The sequence below is a fragment of the Castor canadensis genome, chromosome 3 (genome assembly GCF_047511655.1).
Source record: "Castor canadensis chromosome 3, mCasCan1.hap1v2, whole genome shotgun sequence".
NCBI lineage: Eukaryota > Metazoa > Chordata > Mammalia > Rodentia > Castoridae > Castor > Castor canadensis.
Window position 1 is genome coordinate 30,446,964 of NC_133388.1, and position 22,406 is coordinate 30,469,369.

At 48.1% G+C, this 22,406-nt stretch overlaps 1 protein-coding gene across 1 annotated transcript in view; it reads right to left on the reverse strand.

Moving 5' to 3' along the window:
- Positions 1–2,010: 2,010 nt before the first annotated feature.
- Positions 2,011–22,406, reverse strand: part of Lrrc74a (leucine rich repeat containing 74A) — a 41,652-nt gene continuing 21,256 nt past the window's right edge. The window contains exons 4-14 of the mRNA XM_074067484.1: positions 21,643–21,750; positions 20,628–20,724; positions 17,909–17,958; positions 17,304–17,385; positions 13,275–13,360; positions 12,677–12,871; positions 9,677–9,772; positions 6,006–6,152; positions 3,292–3,399; positions 2,360–2,442; positions 2,011–2,181 (exon numbers count right to left, since the gene is read on the reverse strand). Coding sequence (XP_073923585.1) covers positions 2,169–2,181; positions 2,360–2,442; positions 3,292–3,399; positions 6,006–6,152; positions 9,677–9,772; positions 12,677–12,871; positions 13,275–13,360; positions 17,304–17,385; positions 17,909–17,958; positions 20,628–20,724; positions 21,643–21,750 — 1,065 coding nt within the window. The 3' untranslated portion in view covers positions 2,011–2,168. The remainder of the gene's footprint in view (positions 2,182–2,359; positions 2,443–3,291; positions 3,400–6,005; positions 6,153–9,676; positions 9,773–12,676; positions 12,872–13,274; positions 13,361–17,303; positions 17,386–17,908; positions 17,959–20,627; positions 20,725–21,642; positions 21,751–22,406) is intronic.

Below are 22,406 nucleotides of genomic sequence, written 5' to 3' on the forward strand. Positions count from 1 at the left end.
CTCACGCCTGTAATCCTAGCTACACAGGAGGTGTCAGTAGGCCAGCCCCAGGCAAAAATGCAAAACTCAATCTGAAAAAGAACTAAAACACACAGGGCTGGAGATGTATCTCCAGCAGTAGAGTGCCTGCCTGGCAAATGCAAAGCCTTGAGTTCAAGCCCTGGTTCCACACACACACGAAAAGTGTGTGTGTGTGTGTGTGTGTGTGTGTGTGTGTGTGTGTGTGTGTAGAACTATATGCAACGAAAGCACATGCATACTGTGGGCCTGCCCACCACATGCCAAGTGCAGTCCTGAATGTTTTCATAGGCATTAGCTCATCCAATCCTCAAAACTCGTACACTGTGTGTACTATTAGTGGCCCCTAACACAGATGAGGAAACTGAGGCACAGATGTGGAACTGGGATTGGAATTCAGGTGGTCTGGCCCTACAATCTATGTTTTTAGCCATCATCTCTCTCACACCCAAACCCAAGCCCATTGCACACACACATAGTCGATTACAAGTACATGAAAAGGCATGGAAATATGCACCTGAACTTGCTCCAAGAACCCCGTGGGGAGGCAGGCAGAGTGAACTGTGTGGGAGAGTAAAGGGGGCCTTCATTTTCTCCTTGCTATACATCTGTGGATTTAGGATTTTTATAAGGAGATAATATCTGTAACAAAATAATATGGGCTGAGGGAGTGGCTCGAGTGGCAGAGCACTTGCCTAGCAATTGTGAGCCCTGAGTTCGAACCCCAGTACCACCAAAAAATTAAAAAATACAACACCCAAACTTACAACTCTACTTTTCAATCACAACTAATAAAGTGGTGGGTATAATTTGAGGGGGCCCTGAAAGTCCCCCAGTTGGAGACTGGGACCCAGGCTCCAGCTCTTGACAGCCATGCGACCTCATCTGCACATCTGGGTAATTTGCTAAGACTTGGAACCTACCAGACCTGGTCTTGAGAACTCTATCCTGGGGCCTCTCTGCCAGCCTCCCAAGGGACAAGAGGGGCCACTCTAGGAAAGGTAGGTGAGGAGCTACAGGGCAGAGGCCCAAGGACAGCCCAAGAGTGGAGGGCAGAGGCGGGGAGGGTTGCAAGCCTGTGTTGGATGACATGTGACACCACATGTGCCAGTCCCCTGTGTGCATTCCTCACTTACTCCTTACAGAATCCTGTGTGCTGTGCTCATCACCCATTTAAAGACCAGAGGACCTGGGAGCCCTGAACATAGGGCTTACTAATCAGAGTGGGGTTAGCAGCCAGGCGCCTGCCCCCTCCACCACCCTCACATCTGCAAGACGGTGTTGGACATGGCAAAGGGCAGAGGTTTGAGGAAAAGGCTGTGGGACAGGACCAGAGGGCCTTCCTGAGGACACAGGGCAGCTCCCATGGGTGCCCACCTGCAGACACAGACCTGACAGCGGTAGCACCTGCACTTCAACAAGGTGGTCAAGTGCAGTGGGTGAAAGAACAAGTTCTAGAACCACACAGACTTGAGGTCAAGCACAAAAGCTGCCCTGTTCCAGCTTCGAGGACTTAGGTTCTCTGCCTCATCTTTCCAACCTCAGTCTCATCGCTCACAACACAGGTGACATTGCTACTGTTGGGAATGGTGGGAATTCAGCTACCCTGCCTTTCTGGCAAATGGTGAGTGCTTGGTGTGTGGTTAAGGCTCAGTGAACACTAACTATTGCTACTGTCCTTTCCCCTCTCTCCAGGGAACTCAGCTTAAGTCACACCCCGCCTTGCTCCTACACTATGGCAGAGTGAATGACTTGTGGCTCCTCAGCACACCATGCCAACTCACACTTGGACACTTGGCTTTCTATGTCCCTCCACCCTCTTGTCTATGTCCATCCATCTTGCCAGACCCAGCTGAAATGCCACCACCCCCACCTGACAGCTGCCTCCCCTCTTCTGGGCTGAAGTGGCACCTGACATGCACCCCCAATTGCTCCCCTTACCTGGGGCATGGCTGAAATGCCACCACTCCCCCCTGACAGCTGCCTCCCCTCTTCTGGGCTGAAGTGGCACCTGACATGCACCCCCAATTGCTCCCCTTACCTGGGGTATGGCCTAGACATTTGCCCTCTTGTCACATGGGCTGGACAGGGCTGGGCTGGAGCTCCTCTGGCCTTGGTCCCAGAGTCTGGTCCAGCAACCAACAGCCTTGCTACGCAAGTGAACTGTGGGCAAGAAGGAAAGTAAACAGTGGAGCCTGGCCTTGGGATCCAGGGACAAGGCAGTCACTGGCCACAGGTGGTGTCCTTTAACTTCTAGAACACGGATGGGTGGCCTGGGAGGCTCCCACCAGCCAGCCAGGACCCCTGGAGAGAGCAAGAAAGGCTTCCGGCTTGGGCTCACCTGAAGTTCACCATGCCCTTCCTCTTGTCCAGCTTCTTAATCAGCTCCCTGACTTGATACCGGTTTATAGTGACCTTGTTTTGCTGAGAAGGTAGAAGGAACATGTTACGGAGCTCTGTATCCAGGTGTCCCCATAATGCCTCACTCCTCTTGGGACCTCGGTGGCAACTGAGGGTTCAGAGGAGACTGGATCCACCATGTGGCTGGAGGAAGCCCCTGTCTGTGGTCACCACCCAGACTCCAGGAGGCCTCCCTTTTTGGGGAGCAGTAAGGGGAAGGAGACCAGGATGCAGGTGACATGGGTGGCTCCGGGGATGGACGGAAACTCTCCTTTGCACCATACAAAGGTCATTCTTGCTTCTACTACCTAGACCTGGCCAGCCTGTTCCACCATGGCCTGAGTACCAAGCTCTTTCTATCACTGCCTCGGCTGCCAAGATGCACTCATGATGGACCCCTGTGTGGGTGTGTTTCAGCACCTCCATTAGATTGGGAGTGAGAGGAATGGTGGCGCCAAAGATGGAAATACCGGGGTTTTGAGATATGGTCACTTCTCTCACTTCCTCTTTGATCTTTCCAGTAGCCAAATGCAGTGGGGAGAGCATGTGGCACTTTCCCCCCACCCCACTGTGTATCCCTGGCTGGCCTTGAACTCATGATCCTCCTGCCTCAGCCTCTGGAGAGTTTACAGGCATGTGCCACCACACCTGGCAATGTGTAATGATCTGTGGTATCAGGTCACACAACACAGAGAATGTCTGTGGCAGGGGGTTGAAGAGGTCTCAGGTTCCCCTCTAGGAAAACAAGGTGAATGCCCACAGCCAATCCCAGGGAAGGCTCTGAAGTACACGCATGCGCTCTCTCTTCTCTTCTCCCCACCCCTGCTCCTCTGTCCCCTCACAAGTGCCTACAGCCCCCAGGAATCAGCGCACCTGTACCATAGCTTTCCGGAACTCGCCCACAGGCATCGTCATTGACCCCGTAGGGTTCAAGCTCTTGAAGAATTCCACAACTGAGATTTTCTGCCGGTCTGCGTAGCCCTGAGGGAAGCAGGAGACACCAGGAGCAAACACTTGTCCTTGTCACAACTACGACAACTGCCCTCCCGTTCCACAAGGGGCAACCCAAGCTCCAGGACCCAGAAAGGGTCCTGAGGGGAATGGGAGAAGGCAACTGAGTGGCTTAGGCCCTGGTTGTTGGCAGCTGTTCTAAGCAGGGGCCTTGCATAGGCTGAGGCGATAAAAGGCTAACACCTGGAGCTACCAGAGCCTACGGCAAGGGCAAGTACTCTTGGCTGGAGAGTCCTGGGAGGGTTCCTCCCAAGGAGGCGACGCTTGAGTGACCTGGTGAATGAGTAGGAATGGGTGAGACACCGAGGGCAAGGTGAGCGTGTGCTGGAAGGACCTGCATGTGCACAGGCCTGCAGTTAGAGAGAAATGAGGCACAAGGAATGGGGGAAATCCAGCAGGGGCAAATGTGGAGACAGTGGGGGAGGATGGGGAGGGCAGGCAGGACCGGGTGGCAGTCACTTGGTCACACTTCCTGACCTGGGCTTCCGTGCTTCTGGCAGTGTGACCATCTTTCTTTTAGCTCCTGGGCTTGACGTTTCAGGTTGTCTTTGAGTTTCTCCTCTCACCATTGGCCTCCCCTCTTAAGGCCTACACTCCACACACCCAACCATTCACCAAGACCCGAGACATTCCTATAACGACATTGCTTATGTCTGTCCTTCACTTCCACTGTCATTGCCAGCCAAGGTGTCATTCTACATCTAGGACACTAGCTGAAGGCCTGCTTGATTTTCCTGTTCCCCAATGCCACAGAAGCCACCCCTCAGCCCTGCTGGATCACATGCCAGTCACTGCTCACTGGCTCCCTGCTTCTGATGGAATCAAACCCCAACTCTTAAGTCCGAGGACACCACATCCAGCCCAACCTTCGTGGTTGGCTTTGACTTTCAGGCTTCTGTATGAGCCCCGAGTCTCATGGTCCTCCCCAGATTCGTGCTGTACACAATCGCTCTGTGCGCAGTCACCTGTGCGCCTTCCCTGGTGGGGATCCACTTCCGAGAATGCCCCTCCCCAAAGCCTTCTGCTCCTCATAGGCCGTTCCCCAGCCCCACTTCTGCAGGGAGGTCACCCGCTCTGTTTGTCTGTTCATCCACTCCAACCGTGATCTCAAATTCAGGTTCTGATTACATGGCTGCCTTTGTCCCTTTTGTGTCACTTAACACACGCTGAATCTAGTCCACTTTTCCAACCAGATTGTAGACCCCGCGATGGGAAGACCTTGCTTCACCCTACAGGTCAGTTTGGTTTCTACCTGAGCTTCAATCCTTCCTTTTCTTCCTCCTTCCCTTTTTTCCCTCCTCCCTTTCTTTCCCTCCTCCCTTCCTTCCTTCCCCCTTTCTCTCTCTCTTTTCCTTTCACAGGGTCTCACTCTATACCCCAGGCTGGCTTCAAACTTAACCTCACGATCTTCTGACTCAGTCTCCTGAGTGCTGAGACTCCAGGCATGCACCCCTAAGCCGGGCCCAAGATTCTTTTTCCATGTTTTTTTTCTGTCCTGGAGACCCAGTGGCACGTGGACTCTGGCTCCACCTCCACAGCTCTCTCTCCACTCAGGCGTCCCCCCATTTCTACGCACTTTTAAACTAAAGGGCAGAACTCCGCACCACAGAGCTCCGTGTCACACTGGGACATCCAGCTCCCCTTGCAAAACGGTCTTCCCCTCGCTTCCATCTGAAGCCATCTGGCTCATAAGCATACCGATACTCCTCTGCCTTCTAGAACTTTTTATACCGTAATAGTTCTCACATGAGAGCTTTCTAATTTGGTGTTAGAAACTCAGACCCAGAGCAGAGCAGCCGGGGGCAGGAGGCAGCCCTCAGGGCACACACCTGCAGAACCTACATGTGCACAGCACCCCCAAATAGCAACCAGCAGAGGCGCCCCCATTTCCACTACTGGTGACAAACAGACCTGGGGCTGGTCATGGCTCCATGAGGTGATGGGACCAGATGACCAATACCTCCCCTCCCCCTTTTTAGCTCTAATATTCTCTGTTTTTTAAATTTGCACTGTTACATCTACTTCTTGTGATTTTCCAGGGACAATCTAAGAAAAGGGCTTGAGCCAGGTGCAAGTTATCATTAGAAACAAAGGACTCAAGTGCCCCTCTCTAACTGGTCACCAAATAACCATCCCAATCACAGGATGTCTTGGCATCCTCCCCAGTTGTCAGAAAGAGACTGCTTTCACTGGGTGCCAGGCACTGCTCCAAGTACCTTATGCATATTAAGTAATTAATCACAGCAATCCAACCGGGGCAGGTATTATCATGCCCATTTCACAGGTGAACAGACTGAGGCACAGAGCCTCAATGACTTGCCTTTGGTGGTACCTTAGTAAATGGATGGCTGGGGTGGTAGAATCCACCCTGTGCCAAGCCTCTCTGGCTTTAGCCAGATCTCCTCTCTTCCCTCTTCAGGAGGAGGGAAGCTCTGTGGATGGATTCAGTGTCCACAGGGAATAATTGTGCCTGCTTGCTAGAAAGGATGGTATCAACACTCTGGGTAGCTACTGGGGCCAAATGCCAACCTCCTCCAGGGCTCCCTGGAGGCTCCTCGAGGAAGGTGGGAGCTCACCTGGATGAGTTTCATGGGGTTCATCCACAGGGAGAGGATTTTTCTGGCAGAGAAGCCTTGCATTGTCTTGCATACCACGTCCAGCTGGGGGTGGATGGCGCATACCCCGTCCAGTATTTTTGTGAACTGCTCGGTTACCAGTACATTCTGCAGCAAGGGGAGAGGGACCTAAGTGAGGCAGTGGCCGTTGTGCCATCTCCCTGCCAACCAGAGGGCTCTCCTCTCTCCTCCAAGCCAAGTGACTTTTGTCGTTCCTGCTTTGTTCTGCAGAGATACTTCTCAGCTGCTGTTTCAGAGCTCGTGACTTGACTTAGAAGTTTACCACGATTGGTAAACTTGGGGGGTGGGTTTGAACCCAGGGTCTTGCACTTGCTGGGCAGGCACTGTAGGACTTGAGCCATGCCCCCAGCCTTTTTTTGTTTTAGTGGGTTTTTTTTTTTTGTTTTGTTTTTGAATAGGGTCTTGAGTTGATGTCCAGGCTGTATGGGACTGCAGTCCTCCTAGTTACACTTCTCAAGTAGCTGGGATAGCAGGTATCATCACCATGCCCAGCTATTGGTTGAGATGAAGTCTCACTTTTTCCTGAGCTGGCCTCAAATTGCAGTCCTCCTGATCTCTGCCTTCTGAGTAGCTGAGATTACAGGTGTGAGCTACCATACCAAATTTACTACATGATTTTGATCATATGTTTTCATTAACTGCTGGTAGCTTGCCACATGCTCCCAGCTCAGCCGCGCTCTCAGGTAGCAGGGTTAAGTGCCTACATTTGACAATTTAGGGACCGACCTTAAACAAACATCCTTACTGTCTATACTATGTGCATGTTGTTCTTCAGAGCAAGTGCCCTGAAAGATGGTAATCCAACCATGGCTCAAAACAAATGGGGACCTCCCCTTTGGGAAAGTGCTCTCAGAGCTGTTTATAGAATGACACAGAGGGACATGTGTCTCGGGAGAGAGCGTTTGCTCAAACCTGGCCTCCACCAATTTGAGCCACCCGAGCTTTTTCTCAGCCACAGTTCTGAGTGTCTTTTGCCTTTTCACAGAATTAAGCCCATGCTTTAAGAGGTGAAACTTTGGTCCTAGGAGCATCTAGAAAGCAGGAATTGCAACCCAATTCCAGTTATAGTAGCAGAGTTGACATAAGGGAAGGAAAAGACTCTGCTTTTGGTTTGGACGTGGCTGGTCCCCCAAAGGTTTGTGTGTTGGAGGCTCAGTCCCCAAGGTGACCATGAGAGAGGACCTTTGAGAAGTGGAGCCTAGTGCGAGGTGACTGGGTCATTGGGGCACTTGTCCTTGGCAGGAATTAATTTGTTCTCATGGGACCCCAGCTAGTTCTCACCGGAGGGAGTTGTCATGAAAGAGCAAGTCTGGGTCTCTGTGTTCTGACTTTCCATGTGACCTCCCTGTCCCGTATGCACTCTCACCATGATGCCATCTGCCATAACAAAACTGTGAGCTAAGCACAACTCTCTTATTTATAAACAAATTCTGCACTCGGGTATTTCATTATAGCAGCAGAAAACAAACAAAAACAGGCTCATTCTAACTAGTACCATTTCTAAACTCCCCTCAAACCCGCCAGGGCAGCGCCCGGATCCACACTTCCTTATCTGTGGGGGAGAGGATGATGGCAACAGAATCTGCACCTGTGGGTGAGGCTCAGAGGCAGAGCAGGTAGGAGCTCGGGGTGTACCTTGCTATGAGGGAAGAGAGACAAGCCTCAGAGGAGAAAGATCCAGGAGCACAAGAAGGATCCAGGAAGGGGTGAGGGAGCAAAATGAAAGAAAGTAAACACTGAAAAGGATTTTGACATTGTCTTTCTTTGTGCGTGTGGTGCCTGGGAGTGGACCCAGGGCCTCAGTCTTCCATATGAGCCATGCCCCAGTCCCTTGGACTGGGATTTGAACTCAGGCCTTCATGCTTGCAAAGGAGACGCTCTACTGTTAGAGCCACATCTCCAGCCCAAGCCCCTTTGATTGCATTTTGCTTTTGAGGTACAGTCTCACTAACTTTGCCCAGTCTGGCCTCTAACTCATATCTTTGTTCCTCTGCCTCTCACTCATGATCTTTCTACTTCCACCTCTCGAGTAGCTGGGACTACAGGCAGGTATCGCCATGCCCAGCTTGGCATTGTTATCTTTACAAACTCCAGAGTATGAGGCAGAGCCCTGGGCTTTCTCCTTGCTGTGTTTCTCGCTTGCTGTGTGTGGGTCCTGGGCAAATGACCTAAGCTCTGTGTTTTGGTTTTTTTATAGGTGAAAAGGGAAAAGGAGGAAAAGTATTTATCATGGGTTGAATTTTGCTCCATTACCCCAAGAGGGGCTGAAGTTAACCCTCAGTACCTGTGAATGTGACCTTTTTTGGAAATAGGATCTTTGCAAGATATGATTAGTTAGAATGAAGTCATCAGGATGGGCCCTGACCCAATATTACCATGTTCTTACAAAAAGATTTCGGGGCTGGGCTTGGTGGAACATGACTGTAATCCTAGTTACTTGGGAGGCACAGATAGGATCAAGGTCCAATGCTAGCACAGGCAAAAGCAGGAGACCCTATCTGAAAAAATAAACTAAAAAGCAAAAAAGGGCTGGGGGCATGTCTCAAGTGGGCATGAAGCCCAGCTATCATGAGATCCTGGGTTTAATTCCTAGTACTGCCAATAATAATTAGAAAAAAGAAAAGGATGATTTTGAGCAGAAGCAGACATGCATGCAGGAAGAAGGGCACGAGACGATGAAGGCAGGGATTGGGCAATGCTTCTACAAGCCGAGGAGCACCAAAGACTGCTGGCCACCACTGGAGGCCAGGACAGAAGCATGAGCAGATTGCCCCTCACAGCCCTCAGGGGGAGCAGGCCCAGCTGACACCTTGCTCTTACACTGCTGGCCTCTGGAGCTATGAGACAAATGCACTTCTGTTGCTAAAGCCCCGTTTGTGCTTACAGCAGCCCTAGGACACAAGCACAGTCCCCTCCCGGCCTCCGAGAGCAGCGTCAAAGGAGCTGGAATCTTAAAATCATGTTGTGACCCAGAATGTCAGGCGGTAGATGAGGAAGAACTACTGTTAGCAACAGCTGCTGCTCTGTGAGGATTCAGGCTAGTATCCCTGGAAGGTGTCTCAAGTCATCTGGTCAGGCTGTCCTTCATCAAGGGATAACCTGCAAATATTACTCTGAGTGCAACAGGCTGCCTCACAAAATCAAAATACAGGTTTGTGTCTGTTAAATGCCCAGATTGTTAAGTTCCTGTGACTCTGGAACATTCTGAAATCCAGTCCATTCATTAGCAAAGCTGATGGTAAAAAATTCTGTTTTGGGGTCCCTCTGCCTTTCCTTTCGAGGTTTTTTTTTTTTTCAGAACTGGTGTTTGTTACTAGGCAGAGTGCTCTACTGCTTGAGCAAGCCCCCACTCCTCCACCTTTCCTCTTGGTGTTTCCTTTTATCTGCTCTCAGCTGTTCATGTCCTGGTAAATTATTTCACACTGGGATGTCACTGACTGAATGGCTACTCCTACTGGAGGGCCCCCCGGAGAGGGCAGTGGTATGAAAAGGAGGGCTCTTTTATGGAACATTTGTGGGAGGGCCTCTGAGGGACTGAGCTATTGGTGCTAGGGCAGAGTGTGGTAACTGACTCACGCCCTGGTGCAAGCCGCTACCCTTTGATCGCTTACAGAAATGTCAAGCTCTTCCATCCTGGATTTGGGGTTCCTCTTGATGGAAAGGATAAGCACAACTGCCCCTTCCATACTCAGAGGGTTCAGGAAAAGCTGTGGGAGGAGAGGCAAGACAGGAGGAGGCTGAGATGGGGCCAGGAGAGGCTGGGTCAAAGCATGATTTCCCTTCTCCCATCAAATCACAACCTGCCTTCCCTCCAGATTTCTTTATCAGTATCTGTCTCCCTATCCATCTGCTGTCCATCCATCCACTTACCACTCACCCACCAACCTATCCACTCACCCATCCATCCAGCCACTCATCTCCCTTTTCATCCATCCATCCAAACATTTGCCCACCCACCCACCCATCTCCCTCCCTCCCTCCATCCACCCTTCCATCCAACAAATATTTGCTGTGTGCCATGTGCCAGCCACTGAGCTAAGCACCAAGGCACACACAGGCAGACACGATAAGGTTTCTGACCTCAGGTAACTTAACACTCTAGTTGGGGGAGATAGGAAAGCAAGCTAATGGCATCAGGCGTGTGACAACAGCAGTGACAGAGGGACACACACTTATAGTAGGAGTGAGGAAAGCAGCATCCAGCATAGGGGAGGGGACCCTTGAGCTAAGCCTTGCTGGACTAACAAAGATTAATTAGGTCTGAAGAAGGGGGAGCAGGAGCACAGGAGGGAAAAAGATTCACTGAGGAGGAAAAGGGCAGGCAAGTGCAAAGGGGTCGAGGTGTGAAAGACAGTGAGGTGTGGGGTCCATGATCTGTAAGAAGGAGCAGAGAATGAGGCCGCCACAACATGGATGCCCTTGTGGGTTTAGGACATTATTGCAACGGTGCTGGGAGGCATCAAAACATGGATAGGTAAAGAGAAGGGGACATGGAGTCTGGTGGCTCTGCTTCCTAGCTGCCTGGTCTTGCACCGAATTCCCTGACCACTTTGTCCCACCTATCATCACGGTAGGGCTGCTCCCGGGATTCGCCATACAGTTCAGGTGCCTGGTACATAGTAAGGGATCAGTGAATGGCAGGTATTGTTTTGGAAGGCTTCGCCAGGTGGATTCATGAAGAGGGGGCCAAAAGTTCTAGTGAGCATTTACTATGTTTCCCAGGTGTTTCCCAGGTTCTGACACACCCCAAAGCAAGAGGACACTGACTTGAGCCCTGCCAGTGTGGAGACTTTGCAGGGCTCACTTCCCCAGGCGGGTTTCTTAGTTTCCCAAGGTTAGGCAAGGGGGCCTGGGGTGGGAGTGGAGAGCAATAGATTGCTCCTGTGGCAGAGTTAATGAGGTCTCTGCCTGCGACCGGACTAAGGGCTTTATTTTTTACTTTCCTTTGTCAATTGTAAAACACTTTTAAAAATTAAAATTCATTTATTACATATGGCCATTATGGAAAAATTAGGAAGTTTAAAAAATGTTTTAAATCACTTAAGCCTCACTAACCACAGAGAGTTCCTGTTGTCGCTTGACTGAGGCAACTTTAGTCTTTTAAAATTCAGGTTCTCAGAACAATCCTTGGCTTCCATTAGGCCCTGAGGCTGAATCACTTACAGTTTGGGTCACTTCTCTGAGTTATGTGTGGTTCCACTCCACCCCAGCTAGACTTTAGCTGTCTCGGTCACTAGATGGCAAGTTTGGTCCCAGCTGTAGTCACCATGTTCCCTACGCCAGGAAGACTCTGGCTCTTTCTTGTCCCTTTAACATCTTTGGCTGGTGGTTGTCTGGGATAGCAGACTCATCCTCACTTTTCTCATACCCGTGTTCTTCCAATAGAAGGATCTCCACATCTATTATCCCCCCAGCAACCCTACATTTTTTTTTCTTTTTTTTTTGTGGTACCACAGTTTGAACTAGGCAGGTGCTCTACTGCTTGGTCCATACCTCCAGGCTTTTTTGCTCTGCTTATTTTGGAGATAGGGACTTGCTTTTTGCTGGGCCAGCCTGGACCCCGATTCTCCATTTTATACTTCTCACCAAAGCTGGGATGAGATGTGTGCGCCACTGTGCCTGGCTATTGGTTGAGATGGGTGGGGGGGGTCTTGTGAACTTTTTGCCCAGGCTAGTCTTGAACCATGATCCTTCTTCAGATGAGGGGAGTGGCCTGAGGTAGGAAGAAGGACAGGAGAGAAGACAGGGAGGCCTTCGGTGCAGAGTCAGGGAGCATGGTGGGTTCAGGGGCTGGAGAGGCACATGGAATCTGAGGACTGGGCTTGAGAAACAGAAAGCCACTGGGGTTTAAACTAGAAGAGAGCAAACTGTGGGGTGGAGGGAACAGAAGTCAGATTTGTGTCCTCGGAGCACACTCTGGCCTCAGCATGAAGAAAAGCCTGACCCAGACAGGATGAGGGGAGACCAGTGAGGACCTGACTGTGCCATGCCATGGAGAGTGGAGATGGACCTGGTCCACAGCTCAGAGATGGCAGGAAGATGCACATATAGGAAGTACAAGACAGATGACCCAATGACTCTCTCCAGCAAACTCCAGCCCTGTGGCCCCCACCCTGCAGTTCCCACCCCAACCCAGACAGACACATAAACAGATACACATATAGACACATATACACACAGGTACACACAGACACACAGACAGACATACATACATGGATACACACAGAGATGGGACACATACTCACAGGCACACACGACACACAGGCAGGCACATATGTGGACACACGGACACACACGCAGATGTAAATACACATAGGTGGACGTACATATACACAGATATACAGAGACACATAGGCACATATGGACACACGGACACACAAGAACACAGACACACACATATGGGCACACAGGCACACATGGGCACAGAGACACACATAGTGAGGCACATGAACACAGACACACATATACACACTGACAGACAGACAGACACATGAACACACACGATAGAGACAGACACATAGGGCCATATACATAGCCACACGTGGACAGGACACACACAGGACACATGCTCACAGACACGCACCCCACATGCGCTGGCTCGGGAAGGCTACCTTCAGCACCTGGAGGCTTTCGTTGGACTCCAGGCCCTTGCTGAGCTTGGAGGCCCCATCGTTGCTAATGTCATTACTGCTGATATCGAGGCACCTCAGGGTGTTGTTGAGTCTGAGCAAGTCCCCGAGGGCCAGAGCCCCTTCGTCCCCAAAGCCATTCATGGAGAGATTCAGTGTCCTCAGGGTCGTATTAGACTACAGGGAAGGGAAGCAGCATCGCCTCAATCACCCAGACAAATGCCCGACTTCCACCCCTGCTGCCATCCAGCCCTGCTCAGTGATTCCCTGGGGGGACAGAGCCCGTCTAGCTTGGATTTCTCAAGTTGTTCCTTTTAGGTTCTGGACTCCCTACCCCTTAATTCCTTCCTCTTGAAGTGTCACCTCTTGAAGATGCCACCCAGGCCTCCTCAGGTAGGATTTATACAAAAATAATATGCAACCAGGAATTCTGGAAGGAAGGAGCCCAGTAACTCAAAGTTGTTGAGGGCTCAGGAGGCCTCGTTAATGGCAACCATGAGGAATAGGTTCAAGATGGCGGATGGGAGGCCCTGACTGTCCTCACCCGGGCTCAATGCACCACTCTCAGAGGGCGCCTTACCCGGAGACCATTGCAAAGGGCTACAGCTCCACGTACGTGGAAGTGGTTCCAACTCAGATCCAGCGACTCGAGTCCTACATTGAGGGCTGGGAGGGAGAGGGTCATTTAGCATCTCCCACATCCCAAAGAATCCAATCTCCTAGCTAACAGAGCCATGGCAAGCTGCCCTAAGACCAATCAACAGGCACATGAAGCAAAACACTTAGGCATAACTTTATCAGCTATTCATTTAAACTTGAAGCTGTAGAATGATCCCCAATGCTGGGATCTTCTTTCACAGGTGACAAGTAAATTGGTATACTCTATTTGGCAAATATGTGGTCACAGATATTTTGCCATTAAGACACACATGCTCAATCACTCTGAGCATGTACCTAAGAAGAGTGTGTAAGAGTGTGTTTATCTTGACATCACCAAAAAAGGTAGAATTAGAGACTCATAGGAACGGGTAAAGGGTACCATAAATATCCACCTGGCGGAATATTACACAACCATCAAAACAGATGAAGATGGTGTAGAAAATAACTTCTTGCCTGTGTTTACACAGCAAGGCAGTAATGGACATGGTGTATTACATAGCATGTATGGTATATTATGTCTTTTTATATGGGCAGCCTCCAGAACAGTGGTGACACTGGAACTTCCAGAAGAGCCTCAGGATCACAATCAGCTGGAGGTAGGAGGTTTGAGGCTTGTTGAGAATCTGGGTTTGCACAGAGATGACAACTTTTTAAAAATTTTTTATATTTTTAATTTAAAGATGTTTTTGGACTTGGGAGTATGGCTCAAGTGGTAGAGCACTTGCCTAGAAAGTGTGAGGCCCTGAGTTCAAACCCCAGTACTGCCAATAAAAGGTGCTTATTCCTACATCCCCATAAGGCTGGGAACACTTCCCATTTAAACTGCTGTTATTATTTTTATTTCGTTATGGGAAGACACCACTGGTAGGAGAGGCTGACGCCACTGGAGCCATTAGTGAGTGGCAGGAATTGCTTCTGGACTCAGATCTGGGAAAGATGACTTGTTCTATTATTCTTTTTTGTCTTTTTTTTTTTTTTTTTTGGTGGGACTGGGGTTTGTACTCAGGGCTTCACACTTGCAAAGCAGGCACTCTACCGCTTGAGCCACTCCTCCTGTCCATTTTGCTCTGGTTAGTTTGGAGATGGTGTCTCTCTATTTGGCTGGGCTGATCTCAAACCCCAGTCCTCCTGATCTCACAACTCCCAGCCCCCAGCTGTTCTCTTCTCTTTGTGGACACAGTGCACTGCGTGCCCATCATATCTTTCTCTGCGTGTTAACCACCAGGATGTGCTTTTAGTAAATCACACCCTAACTATTTTGAAAGCAAACTTTCTCCTGCCTTCCTTTTCTTTCTCTTCCCTCTTCCCTCACTTTCTTCCTATTTCCTTCCTTCTGCCAATTCTCTCATTAGGTGCAACCTCGAATATCTGTGTCTCATAAATCTGAACTTGAACGTTGGTCTCACCACCTACTAGCTGTGAAACCATAGCCAGGTGCTCTCCCCTCCTTCACTGCATTTCCTCACCTGTCAAATGGAGTATTTACCCGTTCATATTCACCTGTTCACCTGTCCCGGGTTCTTGTGAAGACTGACATCAAACTTAAGCATGACCTCTGACCTCTGTCATTAGTGATCACCTAATATTGGGTAACTCTAAAAATAGTGTTATAAAGAGTTTCATCCACAGTGTGACAACCATATTCAAATAGAACACTGTCTTGTTTTAAATTTATGACCTCAACTTTCAAATATAGACTCAAACAGCTTACTGTCCTTATACCTTGTTCCCTCCTGCACAAAATTTTGTTTTCCCTCCTCAACCCTAGCAGTCTGTACGGCACTCTTAGCAAAAGGTCTAACCTCATATTCACTGAAAACACAACAGCAGCAGTGTGGGGGAAGTGGGGTAAGGGAGAAACTTCATCCTCGAACACCAACTCTCTCCACTCAGCTGCCCCTGCACCAGCCATCTCATTTTCTCCCTTTTCAGTGCACCAATGTCCCTGCTGCTCTGAGGGGGCCCCTCCATTTTTGTTCTGGGCACCATTGCCCCCAGCCTCTCAAGGATTTTGTTCCTGCCATTATCTTCTCTTCCTCCTGCAGCATCAGCTTCTTCTTCTTTTTGTCCTTTCAGCATTTTCCCCTAGGGTCTTGGCCCCCCTCCCAGGCTGTCCAGCCTTCCCAGAAGAACCCTCAGAGCTGCCTCTAGAGCTTTTTCCACCTCTTTACAGCCTGTGTTCAACCTAACTACTTTTAGCTGGGTTTCCATACTCATGGCTTATACTAAATCAGCACTTGGCTGGTCACCGACCATCTCCACACCTCTGAATCCCAGGGTCCTTTCCTATCCTCATCTTATCTGACCTCTAAGCAGCATCCAACACAGTGGACAGCATCATGTTGCTTGAGGTTTTCCCTTACTTGGCTCTTTTTCCTGCCTTCCCTCTTTTTGATTGGCTACTCCTTCTCAGGCTCCTCCTTTGCAGTCTACATCACCAGGGTGACCGCTGCTTGACTCTCCACACTCCTTGCCTCTTCTAGCCTCAAGGGTTAAATGGCTCTTTCTGCCGGTGTCTTCTATGTTCAGCCCTGGACCTCTTCATCAGGCTCTAAACTCATATAGCAAACCCAACTTCCCACAGGAGTTGAATGGCCACTGACTCCCAACACTACATGGCAAAGACGGAAACCCTCCTCCCTGTCCTCTCTGCTCCAGCCACCCTGTCCTTCCATGTTCCTCAGACATGCCATGCTCTGATCTTCCCACCTGGAATGCTGACCATCCAGAAGTTACCATGGTGATTTCTTCTCTGTTATTCAAATCTCAGCCCCTAGTGGGGCCTTCTCTTGCCACCTCTTCCAAAGTTTACTCATTTGCCAGGGACCCCCATTCTCTCATCTTTTTCTTTTCTGACAAGACCACAGTAACCTCTTGTGGTGGCTCAGGGGAGTTGCTCCTCACAGAGTGGGTCCATTTTCAACCCTGTAGACACGGTGCAATCACCCTTCACTACCTTTATCTCATAGCTTGTGAGTAGTCTTACTCCTCCCCACTGTCTGCAGAGGTGACATTCACTGACTTTAAACCCTTACAGCTTTGGTAGAATCTTTTGTTGTTTGGTGTTGCATTTCTCTAATTACTAAAGAGGTTGGGCAGTCGGCTTTCTTCTTTTGCTGTCCATATGCTTTAACCATTGTTCTATTGGGTACATTTGTCATCATCTAATTGACCTATAGGATTTTTTTTTTTTAATTTGAGACAGGGTCTCACTGTGTTGCCCTGGTTGGCCTTGAACTCATGGTTCTCCTGCGTTAGCCTCCTGAGTAGAACTATAGGCATGTGCCACCATGCTGGACAATCTATAGGACCTTTTATCAACAGTCTCAACACTAATCTTTATTGTTATACAAATGCCTCAAATAATCACTCCCTGTCTGCTGCTTGTTCTTTACAGTTGATCATGTTTTCTTTCTTTTTTTTTTTTTTAACATACACGTGTTTTAAATGCAGTGTCAGATATACAGATTGTTTTCATTACCGTTTACGTGTACCATGCCACAGTAAGAAGAGCAGCTTTCAGGTCAGCAAGTTGTTTCTTCATGTGGACCTCTAATCACTGGGAAGTTTAACTTCCCACATCCAGATGTTTCTTCATTTCAAATGTATTTGGGACATGGTTTACACCGATTTTATAATCTGAACATTCTGCCGGGTGCCGGTGGCTCACACCTGGAATCCTAGCTACTCAGGAGGCAGAGATCAGGAGGATCACAGCTTGAAGCTGGCCCAGGCAAACAGTTCATAAGACCCTATCTTGAAAAAAACCATCACAAAAAAGGGCTGGTGGAGTGGCTCAAGGTATAGGTCCTGAGTTCAAGTTCCATACCACACACAAAAAAAATCTGAACATTCAGAACTATTTAAAACTGAAAGAAGATTAAGCGCTGATAAACAGCCCTCCCCCAGTCCCTCATCATGTCTGTCCCTTCCCTTCAGGGAGACGTACCTAGCGTCTGTCCCAGGTGCTCCCCTCCTATATCAGAGAACTGGTTGTGACTGAGACTCAACTTCTTAATTCGGTAATTGAACTAGAGGAAGAAATGGTGGAAAGAGTTTTGTTTTTAAACTTGTTTTTTGTTTGAGGCAGTCTCACTATATAGCATGGGCTGGCTTCACACTTGTCACACCCATTACGTAGCCCAGGCTGGCCTTGAACTTGAGATCCTACTGTCTCAACCTCCTGAGTGCTGGATTTCAGGCATGCACCACACACCTGGCAAGAGAGGTTTTTTTTTTTTCCTTTCTGTCTTCTGACAGCAAATTTCTCACTTACATCAGGGCAGCACGATGGAGAGCTCCTAGCACCAAAAACTGGGTGGGCTGGAGTTCTTAGGTAGAAAACAATTTCTTATTTATTTAACTGTTGATGGCTTCTGGGAGAATTTAGTGCCATCCTGAAAGTTCTACCACATGCTACAGCTTTTGTTAGTTGTGGGCAGAAGCCAAACATTTATCAGTTCCCTGAACCATGCAGGTGGTTTGCTTCATTATAACCAGAGCAGTCCTCAGGTTACCCAGACCCCCCCAGGGCCATTCCACGTGACTCCTTACCGACAGGGCTTGGGATAAGAGTGCTGCGGAATCTTCCTTGAATTGATTTCCTGTAGTGAAGGGGCTGTGTTAGCAAGGCATTCTAGACCACAGCTCCCCCCACCCCATGTCCTAGCCCTGCCAGTCCTCCCTTCCCAACCATCAGACAGAAAAGATGACAGACAATGCAGACACAAGAAAACAGGAGAAACTGCTACATCTCCTTCAATGTCTCCTTCTCTGGCATTCAAATGTGAATATCTGTAGACTGTAAAGAACACCTAACACTTGAGCTGGCGGCATGGCTCAAGTCCTGGCAAGTGCAAGGCCCTGAGTGCAAACCCTAGTGCCAAAAAAAGAATACCTAGAACTAAATCATATAAACAAGAGGAAATAAAGGTGGAGCCAACATCTGAAAAGATGTTCAGTTTCAACACTAACATGGGAAAGTAATGAAGATAATAGTGATTGACACTTACTGAATGCTGGATCGTGTTCTAGGCAGTTTATTTATTTGTTTTGGTGGTACTGCGCTTTGAACTCAGGGCCTTATACTTGCTAGGCAGGTGCTTTACCAGTTGAGCCACACTTCTGGTCCCGTCCTAGGCATTTTAGATTTTAACCCACTCGGTCCTCACAATCACCATTTAAGTAAATAATATAATTGCCCTTAGTTTATGCATGAGAAAAATGAGGCACAAAAGATGTTGATTCACAAATGTCTTGTTAATAACCCTGGGGACAGTTCAAGGAAATAGTCCAGGCTTCTTAAGGGGTACAGGCTTCTTAAGGGGAAAATTTGGAAATTAAAATTTAACTTCACAGAAGTGGATACATCTTTACATTCAGTCATTATGCCCGTGGGTGTCCACATAGAAATACTAGAACATGTGCTCAAAAGATGTTTGCACAAGAAAGTCCTTTGAAACATTAACTGAAAGCTTGACCAATTGGACTGAGCTAGGTCACCTGCCCTCAATAGAGGGTGCTAATAAGCTAGCTCTGCTATCTCTGTAACGTGCAATGCTACCCAAGAATGAGCTAAGTCTATTTGCTCTGTCACAGAAAGAAACCCAAGATATATTCAGGAGGAAATGAGAAATTGAAGAATGATAACTGCCATAAAATAAAATTTATATTAAAAATAAATTATTCCTATATTTTTTCCTCTGAATACTTTTAAGATCTTTGTGTGGTTTTTTTTTGGGGGGGTGGGGTGGGCCTGGGGCTTTGTGTCCATGAAACAGACACCCAAAGCAGACGCTCTACCACTTGAGCCACACCTCTACTCCAAGACCTCTGTATCCTAAGTGCTTTTCAGTGACACATTCAGGTGTGGATTCTTTTTACTTATCCGCCCCCTACTTTGTTTTTTTAGTACTTAACAGGCTTCCTGTATCTGACAATTCATCAATTCAGGAACCATGTCAGCTATAATTTGTTCAAATATCACTGCTCGCTCATTCTCTTCTGCTTTTGGAACTTCTGTTAGCTACATTGAGTCTATTCATTCTCTTTTCTTTCATATTTTCTATAGTTGTCATTTTCTATGCTTTTCACTAATTCTATTCACCTGCGTCTAATATGTTAACTTTATCCACGGAATCTTTTATTTTCAGGGATTACATATTTTTCATTTCTTGATATTCTTCGGGGGAGGAGAGGTCTTTAAAAAAACTGCAATTTGTTTTCTGTTTTTATTTATTTATTTTTATATTGTTAATCATATTAAGCATTGTGAGGCTGGATGCAAGACAACCTAATTTGCTGCTGTTTCAGTTATCAATGCCCCTGTCAGATTGGACAACAAATTATATGGCCAATTCATTCATCATCTATATATGATAATTCTACTTTATGAAATTCTTTCTTTTTTCCTGTGACACTGTGGTTTGAACTCAGGGTCTATACCTTGAGTCACTCCACCAGCCCTTTTTAGTGATGGGTTTTTTTAGAGGTAGGGTGTTGCGAACTATTTGCCCGGGCTGGCTTCGAACTGAGATCCTCCTGATCTCTGCCTCCTGAGTAGCTAGGATTACAGGCATGAGCCACCAGGGCCTGGCTCTTTTATGAAGTTCTTAAGGATCCAGTCCCACCACTTGCTAAGTCTGACAACTTTCAAAGTGTTTTGTTTCCTTGTTTGTTTTGCAATTTTTGGACTCCACCTGGAGTGGAGCTTTATCTGTGGGAATCTCAAAGAGCCTGGGTCAAGGGGTGGTTCCTCCAAAGAGGTCCTAGTCTTATCAGCATAGGGCTACTCTCCATTCTCATATCTTGGTGTAGGGATTCAGGACCCTGCAGATAGCATAGAGCTATGAGTACTGTACTTGTCAAGTGACTCTTTTTCCCCCTATGGCAGATGATTAATAAGCTAATTTAAAAATAGGTATAGAATTGGGGATCGAGCAGTAATAAAGATGGCTAAACCAATTGGAGAATCAGGCTAGAGAGTGATGGTGATGGGGAGCTACTGTTTGCATAGGATCTCCCAGGGAACCATGTGTGAGTGGAGATGTGAATGAAGAGGCCAGGCAGGGATCTGACAGTGGAGACCTTCAAGAAGAGAGAAGAGTGTTGCACCACCAGAGAGGCTTGGTAAGGAAGAAGGGAGGTCAGAGTGGCCATGAGGGGGAGGATGAAGGATCTGGTGTGGCTCTGCGAGACCCTGGATTCTCTCTGATCTTCCCCTCTCCTTTCCCTTTGTTCCTAGTGTCCCCTTTCTCTCCTTCCATGGGCTCACCTGAAAGCTTCAGTTTCCACAGTGAGGAGATATTTCCCTGGAGGAACTCTGAGATGATCTTGGCACCTTCCAAACCAAGTTCATTGTTGGAGATATTCTAAAAGGCAAGAGCACAATTATATAAACATCCCACCAAAGGGCCCTAACAAGGGGGGTGAGGGTGGGACTTATTGAGGAAGTAGGGCTGGGGAAGGGACAGGGGGCTGGGGTGAAAAGATTAGGATAAAGGTTGTGTGAAGGGCAGAGAGAAGGGGGAGACTGGTTTCTCTCATGCCTCCCAGGTGGTCTCAGTTTTCTCTGAACTTGGCTTCCATGACTCCCCATGTCCCCAGATTAGCTCTGATACTTTAGATGAGCACAATGTTTTGTTGTTTTGAAACCCAAGGCAGCTTCATGTGGCAAGTTCAACAGGTAACCATTGAAAAAATGAGTTTAAAGTAAATAACCAATGTAAACATCATTCACTGATTCACAAAGTCTGAATCATTACACAAGAAAGACGTAAGCATATGCACAGACATAATCCTTGCAGGCTAGTGGAAAAGACTTTGTCTAGCCCAGCCGTGATTGCCTCACTTGGTTAACTCCCCTTCCTTTCCAAATTTTTGAGTTGATAAAATACATATAAAATTTATCATCTTACCATCTTAGGTGAACAGCTCAGTGGTATTAAACACACTCTTCTTACTGTACAATCATTACCACCGCCTTTATTTTATTTATTTATTTATTTTTCGTTTATTCATATGTGCATACAATGTTTGGGCCATTTCTCCCCCTCCATGCCTTTATTTTATGCCTTAAGAAAGACAACTATGCAAAGGTAAAGTTACCCATTTAGGGATTGTAAAGGCCCAGTAGAAATGACTCCTTAGTGTCTCCTACAGCTACAGGGAACACAGTCCCCCGGGCAGCCTCTGATTCATGGCCCTCATCTGAGACGTCTAGCTAGCAGGGGGGGCCTGAGGCCAGCGGGGAATTCTGGTCTGACTCAGCTGAGTTCCGGGCACAGTACCAGCTCCTGGAGGTAGTAGTTCTCGTGCAGCATCTCCACCAAGCTGAGGATGCCCTCTTCCATGATGCAGTTGTCTTCCAGCTCTAGTTTGATGATAGCTGTGTTGGACTTTGGCCACCACAAGGGAGGGAGGAGAAAAACACAGAGTGAGTGGTGACTTAGTTGGCTCCTTGCCTATTCCGGTCCACAACTTGACTTCTTTGTTGAACATCCCAGCCACATGAGAGGATGCTATGGTTTGGAAGTGGTTTGTCTGTCAAGGGTTCATGTGTTGAAGGCTTGGTCCCCAGTGGGGTGATGTGGGACCTTTAAGAGGTGGGGCCTAGTGAAAGGTCATTACTGCCTTTCCGAATGTCTTTTTCTGGCTTCCTGTCTTGTCATGTGATCATTCTCACTCATAGTCCCGTCATTTTGATGCCATCCACGAGGCCTTTTCCAGAGCCAAGCTAATGCCTGTGCCAAGCCCTTGAATCTAGTGAGCTAAATAAACCTCTTTTCATTATAAAGTTATCCAGCTTCGGGTGTTTTCTTACAGCCATGTAAAAATGGACTAATACAGAGGGTACAAAAGTGCAGACTAGGAATTCTGAAAGAGTGGAGAATAGCATAGAGGATGAACTGTCCCACTGAATTTTGCTAAAACAGTATGCATTTCCGGGAGAATTTAGAAAGGGGTCATTAAAAAGTAAAAAGTAAGAGGCACAAGTATTAGCCAAAGAGATTTTTACAGAGGAACCCCATGAGAGAGGCCTGTTACCTACTGT